The sequence below is a fragment of the Trachypithecus francoisi genome, unplaced genomic scaffold, assembly GCF_009764315.1.
Source record: "Trachypithecus francoisi isolate TF-2019V2 unplaced genomic scaffold, Tfra_2.0 Lachesis_group20, whole genome shotgun sequence".
In the NCBI taxonomy this organism is placed as follows: Eukaryota; Metazoa; Chordata; class Mammalia; order Primates; family Cercopithecidae; genus Trachypithecus; species Trachypithecus francoisi.
This window is the reverse complement of record NW_022681466.1, coordinates 52976892-52995919: the sequence shown is the minus strand read 5'-3', so window position 1 is coordinate 52995919 and position 19028 is coordinate 52976892. Positions and strand designations below refer to the sequence as shown.

Below are 19028 nucleotides of genomic sequence, written 5' to 3'. Positions count from 1 at the left end.
ACTTTAAGTGATCTGCCCACTTCGGCCTCCCAAAGTGCTAAGATTACAGGCATGATGAGCCACTGCGTCTGGCCTACTTTTAGGTTTTTTGTAGAGATGGGATCCCACTGTGTTGGCCAGGCTAGAATGTTGACTTTTGAGTCTTCGTTTGTGTTAAACTACTTGTGTACTTCTTAAAGTTAGCAATAATTTCAGTTTCTTGGGTACTATTCTCTGAACTAAAGTATATGTAGGTTTTTAAATTATTGGCTCATCAAGAATTTATGGCCAGGCACAGTGGCTTACCCCTGTACTTCCAGCACTTTGGGGAGCTGAGGTGGGAGGATAGCTTGAAACCAGGAGCTCGCCGGGCGCGGTGGCTCAAGCCTGTAATCCCAGCACTTTGGGAGGCCGAGACGGGTGGATCATGAGGTCAGGAGATCGAGACTATCCTGGCTAATACGGTGAAACCCCGTCTCTACTAAAAAATACAAAAAACTAGCCGGGCGACGAGGCGGGTGCCTGTAGTCCCAGCTACTCGGGAGGCTGAGACAGGAGAATGGCGTGAACCCGGGAGGCGGAGCTTGCAGTGAGCTGAGAGCCGGCCACTGCACTCCAGCCTGGGCGGCAGAGCAAGACTCCGTCTCAAAAAAAAAAAGAAACCAGGAGCTCGAAACCAGTCTGAGCAACTAAGTAAGATCCCGTCTCTACAAAAAATAAAAAAGTAAAATAAACTGGGCACAGTGGTGCACACCTGTAGTCTCAGCTACTCGGAAGGCTGAAACGGGAGGTTCCCTTGAGCTGCTGTGAACTACGATTGCACCTCTGCACTCTAGCCTGGGCAACAGCAAGACTCCATCTCTTAAAAAAAAAAAAAAAAGGAATTTTCAAGATAAGGGCTTTAATATGCCCATCTCTGAAAATGCCATTGTTGTAAATGTTGCCAGCTGCCATTAAGAATAGAGCTCTTTTAATGTGTTTCTGAACGGGGTCATTTTCATGAGATCCTAAGAGAGCAGTGGTATACACTGGCTTCCCTCATGTAGCACAAGTGTGCAGCCTCTTTTATTTAATTCCCCCATTTGTTTAAAAATGTGTACTTTGAATTTTGAATGATGAGTGTTATTTTTTCAATTATATTTAATAGATGATACGTTGAATACAAAATTCAAAAGATGAAAATCTTCATAATGATGTACATACCTAGGATTCCTTTCCAGTTTACATATATATATAAAATTAATCCTTTTTCATTACTCCTCTAGGAAATTGATGACAAACCACTGGGTTTATCAGTTTTTATTCTTTTTTTTTTTTTTTTTGAGATGGAGTCTCACTCTGTCACCCAGGCTGGAGTGCAGTGGCGTGATCTCGGCTCGCTGCAACCTCCACCTCCCAAGTTTAAGCAATTCTTCTGCCTCAGCCCCCTGAGTAGCTGGGATTACAGGTGCCTGCCACCATGCCCAGCTAATTTTTGCATTTTTAATAGAGGTGGAGGCTCACTATGTTGGCCAGGCTGGTCTTGAACTTTTGATGTCAAGTGATCCACCCGCCTTGGCCTCCCAAAGTGCTGGGATTACAGGCGTGAGCCACCATGCCCGGTCCATCAGTTTTAAGTCATCTCCACAAATTTATTCTGTACATCAATGGGAAGAGCTCTGTACACTTTTTTCCTTTTTTTTTTTTGAGATAGAGTCTTGTTCTGTCATCCAGGCTGGAGAGCAGTGGTGCAATCTCGGCTCACTGCAACCTCCATCTCCTGGGTTCAAGCAATTCTCTGATTCTCTTGCCTCAGCCTCCTAAGTAGGTGGGACTAGAGGCATGTGCCACCATACCGGCTAATTTTTTTGTATCTTTAGTAGAGACGGGGTTTCACCTTGTTAGCCACGATGGTCTCTATCTGCTGACCTCATGATCTGCCCAGCTTGACCTCCCAAAGTGCTTGGATTACAGACGTGAGCCACCACGCCTGGCCCCTCTTTTTTGTATTTTTAGTAGAGACGGGGTTTCACTGTGTTAGCCAGCATGATCTCGATCTTCTGACCTCGTGATCTACCTGCCTTGGCCTCCCAAAATGCTGGGATTACAGGCGTGAGCCACCACGCCTGGCCGCTCTGTACACATTTTAATAAAATGTCTTTCCTTCGTTGTTCCTACCTGTGACTAATTCTGCTTCTGACTTTCAGACCTTTTTAACTCTGTCATTACAAGATATGGCAAGTCGCGTGCAGTTATCTGGACCTCAGGAGGCAGAAAAATATGTTCTGCATATGGTAAGTGTATTTTCTTTTTCTTTTCTTTTCTTTTTTTTTATTTTTTTGAGATGAAGTCTCTCTCTGTCGCCAGGCTGGAGTGTAGTTGCGCAGTCTCGGCTCACTGCAACCTCCACGTCCCGAATTCAAGTGATTCTCTTGCTTTAGCCTCCCGAGAGCTGGGACTACAGGCATGCACCACCACGGCCAGCTAAATTTTTTTTTTTTTTTTTCTTCTTGAGATGGAGTCTCGCTCGGTCGCCCAGGCTGGAGTGCAGTGGCCGGATCTCAGCTCACTGCAAGCTCCGCCTCCCGGGTTCACGCCATTCTCCTGCCTCAGCCTCCCGAGCAGCTGGGACTACAGGCGCCCACCACCACGCCCGGCTAGTTTTTTGTATTTTTTAGTAGAGACGGGGTTTCGCTGTGTTAGCCAGGATGGTCTCGATCTCCTGACCTCGTGATCCGCCCGTCTCGGCCTCCCAAAGTGCTGGGATTACAGGCTTGAGCCACCGCGCCCGGCCAGCCAGCTAAATTTTTGTATTTTTAGTAGAGATAGGGTTTCACCATGTTGGTCAGGCTGGTCTCGAACTCCTGACCTCATGATCTGCCTGCCTCAGCCTCGCAAAGTGCTGGGATTATAGGCATGAGCCACTGTGCCTGGCCTGGATTTTCATTTCTTTAAAAATTAATTACTGGATTTTTGTTCCTGTAACAGATGTTCATTGTGGAAACTATTAAAAAGGAGAAAAGCTAGGGAACCTCCAAAGTCAACCACTATTGACAATTTGGTCTATTTCCTTATAGTCCATATGGTTTCTAGTTTTGGTGTGCTCATATGATATACGTACCAGGCTTGTGTCCTATTTGTGCTCCCTTTTTTTTTTTTTGAGATGGCTTCATTTTGTTTCCCAGGCTTGAGTGCAGTGGCACAGTCTTGGCTCACTGCAGCCTCAATTCCCTGGGTTTAAGTAATCCGCCCATCTCAGCCTCCCAAGTAGCTGGGACTACAGACATGTGCCACCATGCCTGACTAATTCTTGTATTTTTTTTTGAAGAAATGGGGTTTCTCCATGTTGCCCAGGCTGGGCTTGAACTCCTAGGCTCGGTCTGCCTTCCTGGGCCTCCCAAATTGTTGGGATTACATGCGTGAGCCACTGCACCCAGCCCTGTACTCATTATTTTCTATTTTATTTCATTTTGAGACGGACTCTCTGTTGTTATTCTTGAAGGAAACAATGTAAATACCCCATGCAGACTTGTGAAACCATGGCATACTCATATTATAGACTACTCTGTACCTGTAGAGTAACCACTACGGAATCATCTCCAAGATATGTTAAATACAAAAAGCAAGCCACAGAAGAGTCTGCATAGATTAAAATTTATGTAAAAAATGAGAAAATATATATTCATATTTGCTTTTATGTCCATAAAAAGTCTTTGGAAAGATACACAAGAAATTACTAACATAGTTTCCTTTGTAGAGAAGAAATAGATGGCTAGCAAACAGAATGGAAAGGAGACTTCATTATATACCTGCCCTCCTCACAAAATAAGATAAATAAATGAGGCCAGGCACAGTGGCTCACGCCTGTAATCCCAGCACTTTGGGAGGCCAAGGCGGGTGGATCACGAGGTCAGGAGATTGAGACCATCCTGGCTAACACAGTGAAACCCCGTCTCTACTAAAAATACAAAAACAAAAATAGCCTGGTGTGGTGGCGGACGCCTGTAGTCCCAGCTACTGGGAGGCTGAGGCAGGAGAATGGCGTGAACCTGGGAGGCAGAGCTTGCATTGAGCCGAGATCGTGCCACTGCACTCCAGCCTGGGTGACAGAGTGAGACTCAGTCTCAATAAATAAATAAATAAATAAATAGTTAGACATTGGGGTTGTTTCCAGTTCTGGTTTATTTATTATGAATAGTGCTGCTGTGGTGAAGGTAACTCCAAATTTTGCTTAGGTACATTCCATCTGCTTAAAGCAGCAGCTCTCTGTGATCACATAGAGAACTATGCATTTTATTTTATTTTATTTTATTTTTTATTTATTTATTTTTTTGAGACGGAGTCTGGCTCTGTCGCCCAGGCTGGAGTGCAGTGGCCGGATCTCAGCTCACTGCAAGCTCTGCCTCCCAGGTTTATGCCATTCTTCTGCCTCTGCCTCCCAAGTAGCTGGGACTACAGGCGCCCGCCTCGTCGCCCGGCTAGTTTTTTGTATTCTTTAGTAGAGACGGGGTTTCACCGTATCAGCCAGGATGTTCTCGATCTCCTGACCTTGTGATCCGCCCGTCTCAGCCTCCCAAAGTGCTGGGATTACAGGCTTGAGCCACCGCGCGGCCGCATTTTATATAATATGTATTGGGCTGGTTGCTGTTTCACTAACTGGCATCTATCCGTTCCAAAGCTAGAAAGGAGTAGGCCAGCAGTTTCACTGCTAACAAATGGACAAGTGATTATCACCGTGTGAAACATCTTGTTAGGAATTAAATACCTGTTTGGCACTTTTATTGGTATCTCACTTTTTGACTTCATGGGCAAGATTTGGCTTTGAGGATCAGTCAAATAAATCCCCAGTAACTGATGCAAATAAATGATATATAGACCTTGAATCTGTCTTGGAATCCCCAGTGGCAGTAAAGTTATCTTGAAGAATCAGTGGATAGTTTCCACTGGGATAAAATGAAAACCTGTTAGGCTTTACTTTTTAAAATACAGTGGCCCAGCCTAGCCAACATGGCAAAACTTCATCTCTACTAAAAATACAAAAAATTAGCTGGGCATGGTGGCGTGCACCTGTAGTCCCAGCTACTTAGGAGGCTGAGGCAGGAGAATCCCCTGAACCGAGCAGGTGGAGGTTGCAGTGAGCAGAGATCAAGCCACTGTACTCCAGCCTGGGCGACACAGCGAGACCCCATCTCAAAAACAAAAGGCAATGTAAATTATATCTCAGTGCAGTTGATGTTGAAAAATGCAAGGGCACCTCAAACACATCATGGTAAGGGAAGCCAGACCACAAAAGATTACATAGTGTATGATTCCATTCATATATCCAGAAAAGGCAAATCCATAAGAGACAAGAACAGATTGGTGGTTTCCAGGGGCTGGGAGGAGGAGGGAATGGGGAGGGACTGCTAATGGGCCTAGGACCTCTTTCTGGGTGATGAAAATGCTCCAGAACTAGAGATGGTGGTTGCACAACATTGTAGAATGCATTAAATGCCAATTAATTGCTCACTTTAAAATGGTAGGCCAGGCGCGGCGGCCCATGCCTATAATCCCAGCATTTTGGGAGGCCAGGGCGGGTGGATCACTTGAGGTTAAGAGTTCAAAACCAGCCTGGCCAACATGGTGAAATCCCGTGTCTATTAAAAATAGAGGCTGTTGGCCGGGCGCGGTGGCTCAAGCCTGTAATCCCAGCACTTTGGGAGGCCGAGACGGGAGGATCACAAGGTCAGGAGATCGAGACCATTCTGGCTAACACAGTGAAACCCCGTCTCTACTAAAAAATACAAAAAACTAGCCGGGCGAGGTGGCGGGCGCCTGTAGTCCCAGCTACCCGGGAGGCTGAGGCAGGAGAATGGCGTGAACCCGGGAGGCGGAGCTTGCAGTGAGCTGAGATCCGGCCATTGCACTCCAGCCTGGGCAACAGAGCGAGACTCCGCCTCAAAAAAAAAAAAAAAAAAAAAAAATAGAGGCCAAGGCGGGTGGATCATTTGAGGTTAAGAGTTCAAAAACCAGCCTGGCCAACATGGTGAATCCCATGTCTATTAAAAATACAAAAAAATGGCCAGGCGCGGTGGCTCATGCCTGTAATCCCAGCACTTTGGGAGGCCGAGGTGGGTGGATCACCTGAGGTCGGGAGTTGAAGACCAGCCTGATCAGCATGGAGAAACCCCATCTCTACTAAAAATACAAAATTAGCCGGGCGTGGTGGCGCATGCCTGTAATCCCAGCTACTCGGGAGGCTGAGGTAGGAGAATCGCTTGAACCCAGGAGGCAGAGGTTGCAGTGAGTGAAGATCATGCCATTGCACTCCAGCTTGGGCAACAAGAGCGAAACTCCATCTCAAAAACAGAAAACAAAAAAATTAGCCTGGCATGGTGACAGGCACCTATAATTCCAGTTACTTGGGAGGCTGAGGCAGGAGAATTGCTTGAACCCGGGAGGCAAAGGTTGCAGTGAGCCAAGAACGAACCACTGCACTCCAGCCTGGGGCACAGAGCGAGCCTCCATCTCAAATAAATAAATTAATTAAATTAAATGGTTAATTATGTTGTGTGAACCTCACCTCAATAACACAAATGCAAGGGCAGGGATTTTGTGTGTGTGTGTATCAGTTTTTTGTTTTGTTTTGTTTTGTTTTTGAGACGGAGTCTCGCTCTGTCGCCCAGGCTGGAGTGCAGTGGCTGGATCTCAGCTCACTGCAAGCTCCGCCTCCCGGGTTCACTCCATTCTCCTGCCTCAGCCTCCCGAGTAGCTGGGACTACAGGCGCCCGCCACCTCGCCCGGCTAGTTCTTTTTTGTATTTTTTAGTAGAGACAGGGTTTCACCATGTTAGCCAGGATGGTCTCGATCTCCTGACCTCGTGATCCGCCCATCTCGGCCTCCCAAAGTGCTGGGATTACAGGCGTGAGCCACCACGCCCGGCCGTGTGTATCAGTTTTATACCTCTTAGCATCGATAATGGTGCCTAGCAAATAGTAGGTATTTAATAAATACTTGGATAAACATGGCACTTAAAAATATACAAGTTTATTTATATCCATGTTGCCTTCTATGCTTCTCTCTAATTATACTGGATGACTATTCATACAGCATTCAGGTCTAAACTGCTTTCCTGTTTTGTTTTGTTTTGTTTTGTAGATAGAAGATGGTGAGATTTTTGCAAGTATTAACCAGAAGGATGGTATGGTCAGTTTCCATGATAACCCTGAAAAATATAATAACCCAGCCATGCTTCATAACATTGATCAGGAGGTAAACATGAATGCCAGGTTTTTATTTTTTTAATTGATGGTTGAGATGTATTTGAAATACTGCTTCTGTGTTCCAGGATAATTTTAGTTTTAAGTACAGGTAGTTCCTAGTCTATGAACATCTTAGTTACTAGAAAGTTAATTTCAAAATGGGCTGCTTAAGGACAATCGCTTGAACCCTGGAGATGGGGGTTACAGTGAGCCGAGATTGTGCCACCACACTCCAGCTTGGGTGACAGAGCAAGACTCTGTCTCAAGAAAAGCAACAACAACAAAATAAACCCAGAATGGGCTGCTTAAAACTCTTCCAGGCCGGGTGTGGTGGCTCACGCCTATAATACCAACACTTTCGGAGGCTCAGGTGGGTGGATCACCTAGGTCAGGAGTTCAAGACCAGCCTGGCCAATATGGCAAAACCCTGTCTCTACTTAAAAAAAAAATAATTAGCCGGGTGTTGTGGTGCGTGCCTGTAATCCCAGCTACTCTGGAGGCTGAGGCAGGAAAATCTCTTGGAACCTGGGAGGCAGATGTTGCAGTAAGCTGGGACCGTGCCACTGCACTCCAGCCTGGGCAACAGAGGGAGACTGTCTCAAAAATCAAAACTCTCCCAGATTATATAGCTATAAATAAGTGATGGGTTAGATATCCCAGCTAGCTCATCAAAACCTCCCTTAACTCTGAAAACACTTAAAGGGCCTAGTATAACTTTATTCCCAGCGGCCACTTACAACATAGAGCCTTGTGTTTTTGCTGAAATGTCTGTGGAGTTCCAGGTTAGGAGGTCAGGAAACATCTCTCCCTATGTGAGAAGCAGAGTCAGGGTGGCTGGAGGAGAAGAGCAAAGCCCTCCCTGATGGTCCCCTTCAGGCAACAGTCTGGGCTGCAGCCTGTGTCTCCTGAGGGCATGCTGTCCTGATTCTGGGGGCTGAAGGGGGCATTTTGTGGGTGGTCTCTGTTACTTACCTCTGAGCAGTGAAGTGAACTGAATATTAAATCTCAGAAAACTATGTTTTTTTTTAACATAGTTAAATTTGATGGCAAAATGTCACCTGAAATGGTGTCTAGTCTTCATTGATCTCAGTGTGAATATACTCCAGTTTCCCTGCAAAAGATACTATGTGTTTGAGTATGAGGTTTGCCTAGATCCTGCTGGGTGGCATATTGGGTATTATATGATACATGTATTAGCTTTCTGAGTCCAAAATACACTGGCTCCAAAACCCATGTGGCCCCAGGGGTTTCAGATCAAGAGATTGTGAACCTACAGTGCCCTTGTGAACAGTCGAAGTTAGAAAGGGTGCAGCTGACCTAAACCTGCCGCTGACCACCTTCTAATGTGCCTGTCATGCAGATGCTGAAGTGCATAGAGCTGGATGAGCGGCTGAAAGCCATGGACCAGGAGATCACAGTGAACCCTCAGTTTGTACAAAAGGTGATGAGGGTTCCCCTTATTATAAGAAGTAGGCTGGGTGGAGAAGGAGGGGCGTTGTCACATCAGGCACAGGAACTAAGTTTCCGGTTACTAAATATTTCTTGAAACCCTTACCAGTACGGTCATGGAGAAATACTAGTTGAGAGCATTTTCAAACGATGGCCTGGAAGTATACTTAGGGATGCTTAGGGTGGTTCCTGGAATTGCCTGCCCTTGTTCACAGGGTGGCTTTGTTCTGGGAGGGACAGGGTAACTGGTGTGCTTATTGGGCTGCTGGGGAACCCTCGATAAAAGCAAACATAAATACATAACTTCACTTTCCCTTTACAGAGTATGGGCTCACAAGAAGATGATTCAGGAAACAAACCATCCAGTTATTCTTGAAACTAACATCCATCCTGAGCTAAACAAGAGAAACTACCATCTTGGCCAGTGGCAAGTGTTCGGAGGGCAGCAGAGAGGACCAAGCCTGTGTCACCCGGAGACTAAGAAATTAAGTTTTGTTTTGACATCTTCAGTCCTATGTGCTTTCAGAAAACCATTCTCTCTGCAAAGAAAGGAAACAGATTTTCAAACTTTAAAGTCTGTCGTGGATTTATTTATCCTCAGATTATTGTTATTGCATTAAATCTACCTTTTTGTTTTAAGTTGCTTGAACATTAATGTGTCTTCTGCATCACTTTTTTCTCCTCTGAAAAGTTTTTAATAAGCACATTCACTGTGAACAGAAATAGCTGGATTTTAGGAATTTTTGGAAGATTTGAATCTGAAAGTTTTTTTATTCATTGACAAATTAGTATCTTAAAAAAATATAAAAGTTGTCATCAGTGTCTTCAGAAAATAAAAAGAAAAAAAGGCCAGACAGACATAGTGGCTCACACCTGTAATATCCTAGCACTTTGGGAGACTGAGGCAGGATTGCTTGAGGCCAGGAATTCAGACCACCTTGGTCAACATAGTGAAACCCTGTCTCTATTTACGAAAAAACAAAAAACAAAGGATAGCGTCCCTGAGGCATAAGTTAATTTTTAAAATTAAAATTAACATGCATTATTAGTAAGAGTATGAGTTGTGGATTATGAGATGCCATTGGTGCTTCACTTTTTTTTTTTTGGAGACAGGGTCTCTGTCACTGAGGCTGCAGTGCAATGGTGCCATCACAGCTTACCTCAACTTCCCAGGCTCAGGTGATTCTCCCACTTCAGCTTCCTAAGTAGCTGGGACTACAGGCAAGCACCACCACAGCCAGCTAATTTTTTTTTTTTTTTTTGTAGAGATGCGGTTTTGGCGTGTTGCTCAGGTGATGTCAAAAGTGCTTTCCAACCTTTAGTGTGCACTACAATTTTGTAGTCTTGAAAATGGCTTTTTTCCCCCTCTTGACTTAGAGTTTTTAAGAGACAAATGGCAGGCTTTCCTACTTTTTCTTCTCAAAGCATTTCAGGTAAACTGATCGTTTCATTTTGATTATGTTCAGGGCCTCTCCTATAACAGGAATTTGGACTAGGATTTACTGATTTAGCCCTGGAATTGTGTGGAGCAGAATAAAGTGTGGTCAGGTTAAAACACATCAAATTTGGTCCTTAAAAAACATTTCTCTCAGCTGGGCGCGGTGGCTCACGCCTGTAATCCCAGCACTTTGGGAGGCCGAGGCAGGTGGAACACGAGGTCAGGAGATCAAGACCATCCTGGCTAATACGGTGAAACTCTGTCTCTACTAAAAAATACAAAAAATTAGCCGGGAATGGTTGCAGGCGCCTGTAGTCCAACTACTCTACTCTGGAGGCTGAGGCAGGAGAATGGCGCAAACCCAGGAGGCAGAGCTTGCAGTGAGCCGAGATTGTGCAACTGCCCTCCAGCCTGGGCAACAGAGCAAGACTCCGTCTCAAAAAAAAACAAAAAAACAAAAAACTCTTACTACAAACATTCAATTCTTAAATGTTTCAAGTTGTCTGGTAAGGCACATTTTCATTATTTAAAAAAGCAACCTCAGCTGGGTGTGGTGGAATGCCTGTAATCCCAGCACTTTGGGAGGCCGAGGCAGGTGATCACCTGAGGTCAGTAGTTTGAGACCAGCCTGGGCAACATGGTGAAACCCCGTCTCTACTAAAAATACAAAAAAATTAGCCAGGCATGGTGGTGGGTGCCTGTAATTTCAGCTACTCAGGAGAATCGCCTGAACCCGGGAAGCGGAGGTTGCAGTGAGCCAAGATTGTGCCATTGCACTCCAGCCTGAGTAACAACAAGACTCTGTATTAAAAAAAAAAAAAAGAAAAGAAACCTCATGAGTCACATAAAACATTACCCTGGAAGAGTCCACACTTAGGCTTTGGAGGTCATATGGCCTATTGTAACTCCTGTGTTGCTGCAGGGAAGTGTAAAGCTGTACATGAGCGACTGTGGCTGTGTTACTAGTAAAACTATAAAAAGTAGGCAGTGGCCGAGCACGGTGGCTCACGCCTGTAATCCCAGCACTTTGGGAGGCCAAGGCGGATCATCTGAGGTCAGGAGTTTGAGACCAGCCTAACCAACTAAAAATACAAAAATTAGCTGGGCGTGGTGGCAGGCACCTGTAATCCCAGCTACTCAGGAGGCAGGAGAATTGCTTGAACCCGGGAGATGGAGGTTGCAGTGAGCCAAGATCATGCCATTGCACTCTAGCAAGGGTGACAAAAGCAAAACTCCCTCAAAAAAAAAAAAAAACCAAAGTAGGCAGCATGCTAGGTCTGACCTGAAGCCTGTAGTTTTCTGACCCATCAACTAAACTGTCAAATTCTCTAGCACTTGAATTAGGACTATTTGTGGGTTGCATCACTTTCACTTGTTTACATATACCTGCACTTAGGAAACAAAATATTTAATGGTAAATGATCTTTTATCTGTGTAATGAATTACAGACCCTGTTTTTTTTAAAAAATGAAATTAGCTTCTCATCTGAATCTGAAATCAAAATCACTTAAAATGTGTCTGCGAACTGCTAGTACTTGTCAGTCGTGACTATGTAAGTGAAAAGTAACTCTCTTGTGAGCTGCTAATGATGTGGACGCTATTATAATTTTTTTTCCAAGGTGGATTCATTAAAATACTGCTTTTTTTTTTTTTTGAAACTTTGAACTGAAAAGGGATATATTATTTAGAATCTTGTCCTAGTACCTGCAAACCCTGAGTCAGTGTTTGAGGGGAGTGCTGGTCATGATCGTCTCAGCTTTGAATCCCCTGTTCGGTGTTCTGCTTTGTGATTCTTGGGCTAGACCTCTACAAACCAGCAGGAAGGGGATTACAGCTTGGAGGAGAAAGTGACAGGCTCCCTGCATCTGCCTCTGTTGAGCAGTATTGTCCAGGCAAGTCTGCTTCTAGTGTGCAGTTTCCCCCATGCTCCTAGAATCAGCCGCAGCACAGCCCCTTAGAGATACAGGGGCCGGAGGCAGGCCTCCCCCGTCTTCCCACTGTGCCCTCCTTCAGAATTCTAAATTCTATTCATCCCAATCTTTTCCCTTTGTTCCCCAACCCCTAAGGGATGGTATCTGCTCACTGTAGCTACTACCTTAGTGAGACTCCTGATTTTTTTTTTTTTTTTTGAGATGGAGTCTTGCTCTGTTGCCCAGGGTGGAGTGAAGTGGTGTGATCTCGGCTCACTGCAATCTCCTCCACCTCCTGGATTCAAGCAATTCTCCCACCTCAGTCTCCCTAGTAGCTGGGATTACAGGCACCTGCCACCACACCTAGCTAACTTCTGCATTTTACTAGAGACAGGGTTTCACCATGTTGGCCAGGCTAGGCTGAAACTCCTGACTTCAAGCAATCCACCCACCTCGGCCTCCCAAAGTGCTGGGATTACAGGCATGAGCCACCGTGCCCAGCCAATTTTTTTGTTTCTTTTACAGCAGCACTTTCATTTTTCCTTACACAATGACATGTTGCTGGGGCCTGATGTTCTCACATAACAGTAAAAAAACAAAATGTGTTGTCATCTCAAAGAATCTAGAATTGCGTACAAGAAAACCTTACATAAATTAAAAGGATGAATACATTTACAGGTGGAAATGCAAACTGCTTCCAACTCAAGACAAGTAGCAGCTCATGGTGTTCTGGCAGGAAAACATCAGCTAAGAAAGGAAACTGGGTCCTACGGCTTGGACTTTTCCAACCCAGATAGACCGGCAAGACAGAAACAATTGGTTCAGGAGCCCTTACCAGGTGCTACAGAAATCCCAGAACACTCAGTCCTGACACATTAATACACTGCACAGATCGGAGACTGCTGGCCACACAGACTCACCAAGCCACCGACCTGTCTTCCACAAGCCAGTTCTTACCTCAGCCACGAAGTTACCAAGCCACATGTACTAAGGGTTGAAATCAAAGATATGTATAGGGTATTAAACAAATACCAAGGAGAACAGTTAACTTGAATACAGGTCAAAATCAGCAATAAGTTTTACAATCCAGTGCTGATATTGGATACAAACCTTAAGGACAAACTTCTTTTCGAAGGCTTATTCCAGTTTCGTGAGGCTAGTATGAGGTGTGTGCAATTGCCAGGGACACTTTTTTTTTTTTTTTTTTGAGATGGAGTTTCGCTCTGTTGCCCAGGCTGGAGTGCAGTGGCACGATCTTGGCTCACTGCAAGCTCCACCTCTTGTGTTCACACCATTCTTCTGCCTTAGCCTCCCAAGTAGCTGGGACTACAGGCGCCCACTACCACGCCTGGCTAATTTTTTTGTATTTTTAGTAGAGGGGGGGTTTCACCATGCTAGCCAGGATGGTCTTGATCTGACCCTGTGATCTACCCACCTCAGCCTCCCAAAGTGCAGGGATTACAGGCCTGAGCCACTGCGCCCGGCCTCCAGAGGCAAATTTATACTTCGGAATTAACCCAGGCAGCAAAAGCTACGTATCGGCTCACAGTCCGTTTAGAAGCATTTGTGGTGGACAATGGAGGGGCCTGACTCCTGCTTGCTGATCCACATCTGCTGGAAGGTAGACAGTGAGGCCAGGATGGAACTGCCGATCCAACCGAGTACTTGCGCTTGGGGCGGGGCATAATTATCTTGATCTTCGTGGTGCTGGGTGCCAGGGCAGTGAACTTCTGCATCCTGTCGGGATGCCCTGGTATATGGTGGTGCTGCCAGACAGCACGTATTGGCATACTGGTCTTTGCAGATGTCCACGTCACATTTCATGATGAGTTCAAGGTGGTCTCGTGGATGCTGCAAGATTCCATGCCCAGGAAGGAAGGCTGGAACAGTGCCTCCAGACACTGGAACTGCTCGTTGCCAATGGCGATGACCTGGCCATGGGGCACCTCACAGCTCTTCTCCAGGGAGGAGGAGGATGTGGTGGTGGCCATCTCCTGCTCAAAGGGCAACACAGCTTCTCCTTGTCACGCACGATCTCCTGCTCACCCGTGGTGATGAAGCTGTAGCCGAGCTCGGTGAGGATCTTCGTGAGGTAGTCAGGTCCTGGCCAGCCAGGTTCAGACACAGGATGCCATTGGGGGAGGGTATAGTCCTTGTAGATGGGTACCACATGGGTGACTCCATCTCCAGAGTCCAGGACGTCAGTGGTGTGCCCAGAGGTGCAGAGGGACAGCATGGTCTGGATGGCCACGTACATGGCCCGGGCGTTAAAGGTCTCAAACGTGATCTGAGTCATCTTCTCTCTGTTGGCCTGGGGGTTCAGGGGGGCCTTGGTCAGCAGCACTGGGTGCTCCTCTGAGGCCACAAGCAGCTCACTGCAGGTGTGGCGCCAGATCTTCTCCATGTCATCTGTATTAGTCCAGTTTTGTGCTGCTGATAAAGACATACCTGAGACTGGACAATTTACAAAAGAGGCTTAATGGACTTACAGTTCCAGGTGGTTGGGGAGGCCTCATAGTCATGGTGGGAGGCAAGTCACATCTTACATGAATGGCAGCAGGCAAACAGAGAGCTTGTGTAGGGAAACTCCCATTTTAAAAACCATCAGATCGGCCAGGCACAGTGGCTCATGCCTGTAATCCCAGCACTTTGTTTGGGAGGCCAAGGCGGGCAGATCACGAGGTCAGGAGATCGAGACCATCCTGGCTAACATGGTAAAACTCCATCTCTACTAAAAATATGAAAAATTAGCCGGGCGTGATGGCATGTGCCTGTAGTCCCAGCTACTCGGGAGGCTGAGGCAGAAGAATCGCTTGAATCCGGGAGGCAGAGGTTGCAGTGAGCCAAGATCGCACCACTGCACTCCAGCCTGGGCAACAGAGCAAGACTCTGTCTCAAAAAAAACAAAAATCACAAAACAAAAATGAAGTTTTGGGTTTGTAAGTCCTAAGTTTCTGGGTTCCAACCTGAATTAGTATCCACTTTGTGGAAGGTGATGTTATTTGCACCTAAGTGTGAGCAGTTGCAAAGGGGCCAGAGAAAATGACTAGGTAAATCAGGTATCTGTGAATAAGAAAATGTGATGGCTTTTTAAGTAAATTGAATTACTTAACGATAGTGAACAAAGACAAAATCCTATCTGTATCCTTTCCTAACATCAAAGGCTGAAATCAGAGAACTTTAATTGCAAAAACATTTAATAAGTCTGAATCCATAGATTGGCTCTATAGTTGACTGTTAAAGTTTCTACACTTGGTATTTAGTAGCCACCTAGCAGTAGATTAAAACACAAAAGGCATAGCAGATGAATTCTAATTGGTGGAGAGAGGTTAATTTTTAAAAGCTTACAGAAATTGCTATGGTAAGAAATATTAATACTAATCGCCTTTATTGGACCACTAATAATTCATACCTCGCAACTGACCGGATGCCTTATGTGCAGAGTTGATTGTCTAATTACCTAAAACCTGAATTTAGAAATTGTGCATGGGCTGGGTGCAGTGGCTCACGCCTGTTATCCTAGCACTTTGGGAGGGCAGATTACAAGGTCAGGAGTTCGAGACCAGTCTGACCAACATGGTGAACCCCCCCATCTTTACTAAAAATACAAAAATTAGCTGAGCCTGGTGGCATGTGCCTGTAGTCCCAGCTACTTGGGAGGCTGAGGAAGGACAAGTGCTTGAACCCAGGAGGCGGAGGGTGCAATAAGTTGAGATCATGCCACTGCACTCCAGCCTGGCAACAGAGCAAGACTCCGTCTCAAAAAATATATATATATATAAAAGAAATTGTGGCCGGGCGCGGTGGCTCATGCCTGTAATCCCAGCACTTTGGGAGCCCGAGGCGGGCGAATCACGAGGTCAGGAGATCCAGACCATCCTGGCTAACATAGTGAAACCCCGTCTCTACTAAAAATACAAAAAGAAATTAGCTGGGCGCGGTGGCGGGTGCCTATAGTCTCAGCTACTTGGGAGGCGGAGGCAGGAGAATGGCTTGAACCCGGGAGGTGGAGCTTGCAGTGAGTGGAGATGGCGCCACTGCACTCCAGCATGGGTGACAGAGCGAGACTCCCGTCGCAAAAAAAAAAAAAAATTGTGCATGAATCTCACCTTCTGAGATGTTACTCATTGCTTGCTTCCTTTCAGCAGCTGGCCAGACTCCTAAACTGTTCAAAACATCTAAAAACGGAATGTTTTCCCAGTCGCTGGAAGAAACAAAAGCTTAGTTCCAATTTTTGTAACAGGGAATCAATTATAGTCACTTTAAAATGATGAGACGTGATTAAAAATATTAAATTGAAATGCTTATAAATGAAATACACTCCTTCTTCCTGAAACTGGAAACTAAGTCATTGACATGTGGTTTGACTGAAAGATAAAGCCCAGGTCTATCCCACAGCTACATCAGAGCTCCTGTGGCTAAGGGTACATATAAAAAACTCTCGAAGAAATTTCTGAATGAGATGTGACTTTTTCTCACCACTTGGCTCTATGGTACTGGCAACTGATGGCTTGGAAGTGATTGATCAGTTTGGATACTTAGCTGTAATGAAGCCTCTTGGTTTAGCAGTAGTAAGAAGACAGAAAAGCATCAAGAAATCTTAATTCTGATTGAGCCTACTTCGGTGGTGGAAAAAACACGTTCTGGATTGTATGTGTGCCAGGCAGTAATATATCCAGAGCTTCTGGAATCATTTCATACAATTTCCACTATGGGATAGAAGCTTTGAGATTAGCATTGCATTTCTTTTGGTTGTGAATTGTTGAACATTATTGATATCTGTGCTTTCCGAACATTACTGCTGAGTTTCGATCGTCTTTCCCATGAGAATGGGTACATTTTCCTAATTCTAAGATGTCCCTTTTGTTGCATATCCTTGAAAGTTTATACCCCATGAGAGGCCAATTTAACTAACCTTTGGTACAATTCACTGAGGCAAAGATTTGGCAGTTGTTAATTTTGTTTTTAAGATTTATAGGTTTGAGCCGGGCGCGGTGGCTCAAGCCTGTAATCTCAGCACTTTGGGAGGCCGAGACGGGCGGATCACGAGGTCAGGAGATCGAGACCATCCTGGCTAACACGGTGAAACCCCGTCTCTACTAAAAAACACAAAAAAACTAGCCGGGCGAGGTGGCGGGCGCCTGTAGTCCCAGCTACTCCGGAGCCTGAGGCAGGAGAATAGCGTGAACCCGGGAGGCGGAGCTTGCAGTGAGCTGAGATCCGGTCACTGTACTCCAGCCTGGGCGACAGAGCAAGACTCCGTCTCAAAAAAAAAAAAAAAAAGGATTTATAGATTTGAGAAAGTACCTCCAAAAGAGGTAGGTGGCTGAAGCCAGAGGTGTTGGGAAAGATGTTAATGGCCTAAATTGAGCCCAGCTGTGGTGAATGCACATTGCCTTTTACTGAAAATGCAGTGGTTGAATAAACTTACTCCAGTGGCCTATCACCATGGAAATAAGGATAATCTGAGCAAGGTGGTGACCTCCACTAACAAACTGAAAATAAAATAAAATAATAAAATAAAATAAAATAAGTAAAATAAAGTAAAATACAATACAGTAAAGTAAAATAAAATAAAATAAAATCACCCTGTAGTAACTTACTACCTCCTCATAAATTAAGTTTGAGCTGTCCAACAGCTGGAGGAATTCACTTGATAAGAATAATTAAACACATAAAGGCAATGCCTAATCTCGTAACGCCACCCCATATTCCTTAATCTTTACCAGGCTACTATAAGACGGCAGAAAACACAAGCTGCAATTTCGTTCTTTTCTCGTGTCCCTTTTCAACAGAACATGGAATTTTTTTTTTTTTTTTAAAGACGGAGTCTCGCTCTGTACCAGGCTGGAGTGCAGAGACGCCATCTCAGCTCACTGCAACGTCTGCCTCCCGGGTTCAAGCAATTCTACTAACTGAGCCACCCAAGCAGCTGCGACTACAAGCGTGCGCCACCACGCCCAGGTACCTTTTTTTGTATTCTTAGCAGAGACGGAGTTTCACCTGTTGGCCAGGATGGTCTCGATTTCTTGACCTCGTGACCCGCACACCTCGGCCTCCCAAAGTGTTGGGATTACAGGCGTGAGCCACTGCGCCCGGCCAAAACAAGGAAATTTAAAGGGGGGAAAAAAGTGACCTCTGTGATTTCAAAAACAGAACCACTCATTTTTCTACCGTATTCCTGGTGAGCACATTCTGGAGACCTTGCGGCAACCACAGCCTCTGCTGCAGCGGAAGGCTCCCAGGCGGCCGCACCCCAGGGGGCAGCGCGCGCAGGCGGGTCAGGCTCTGATTCCCATCTCTCTCCAGTCTTCGCTGCAAGGACCCACACTACATCACGAACTAATGTCTTTCCAATTAACTTCTAAGTAGATAAATTTAGTAATGGGCGCTCAAGTTTTAAAAAATATTATTCAGGCCGGGCGTGGTGGCTCAAGCCTGCAATCCCAGCACTTTGGGAGGCCGAGGCGGGTGGATCACCTGAGGTGAGGGGTTCAAGAAGACCAGCCTGGCCAACAGGGTGAAACCTCGTCTCTGCAAAAAATACAAAAAAATTACTTGGGCGTGGTGGCGGACGCCTGTAACGCCAGTTACTCAGGAGGCTGAGGCAAGAGACTCGCTTGAACCCGGGAGGCAGAGGTTGCAGTGAGGCGAGGTCGCGCCGCTGCACTCCAGTCTAGGCAACAAGAGCGAAACTCCATCAAAAGAAGAATATTATTCAATAACTGATTTTCACTTTTTTTTTTTTTTTTTTTGAGACGGAGTCTCGCTCTGTCGCCCAGGCTGGAGTGCAGTGGCCGGATCTCAGCTCACTGCAAGCTCCGACTCCCGGGTTTACGCCATTCTCCTGCCTCAGCCTCCCGAGTAGATGGGACTACAGGCACCCACCACCTCACCCGGCTAGTTTTTTGTATTTTTTAGTAGAGACGGGGTTTCACCGTGTTAGCCAGGATGGTCTCGATCTCCTAGACCTCGTGATCCGCCCGTCTCGGCCTCCCAAAGTGCTGGGATTACAGGCTTGAGCCACCGCGC

At 45.8% G+C, this 19028-nt stretch overlaps 1 protein-coding gene and 1 pseudogene across 5 annotated transcripts in view; one reads left to right on the top strand and one right to left on the bottom strand.

The window, feature by feature from the left end:
* The window catches only part of COPS3 (COP9 signalosome subunit 3), a 36624-nt gene extending 27321 nt beyond the window's left edge, over window positions 1-9303 (top strand). For all 5 annotated transcript variants that reach the window (XM_033184341.1, XM_033184342.1, XM_033184340.1 and 2 more), the window contains 4 exons: window positions 2166-2252; window positions 7096-7209; window positions 8560-8640; window positions 8971-9303. In XM_033184341.1, coding sequence (XP_033040232.1) covers window positions 2166-2252; window positions 7096-7209; window positions 8560-8640; window positions 8971-9024 — 336 coding nt within the window. In that variant the 3' untranslated portion in view covers window positions 9025-9303. The remainder of the gene's footprint in view (window positions 1-2165; window positions 2253-7095; window positions 7210-8559; window positions 8641-8970) is intronic.
* A 4079-nt stretch (window positions 9304-13382) lies between these two features.
* Window positions 13383-14529, bottom strand: LOC117067591 (annotated as a pseudogene).
* Window positions 14530-19028: the final 4499 nt, after the last annotated feature.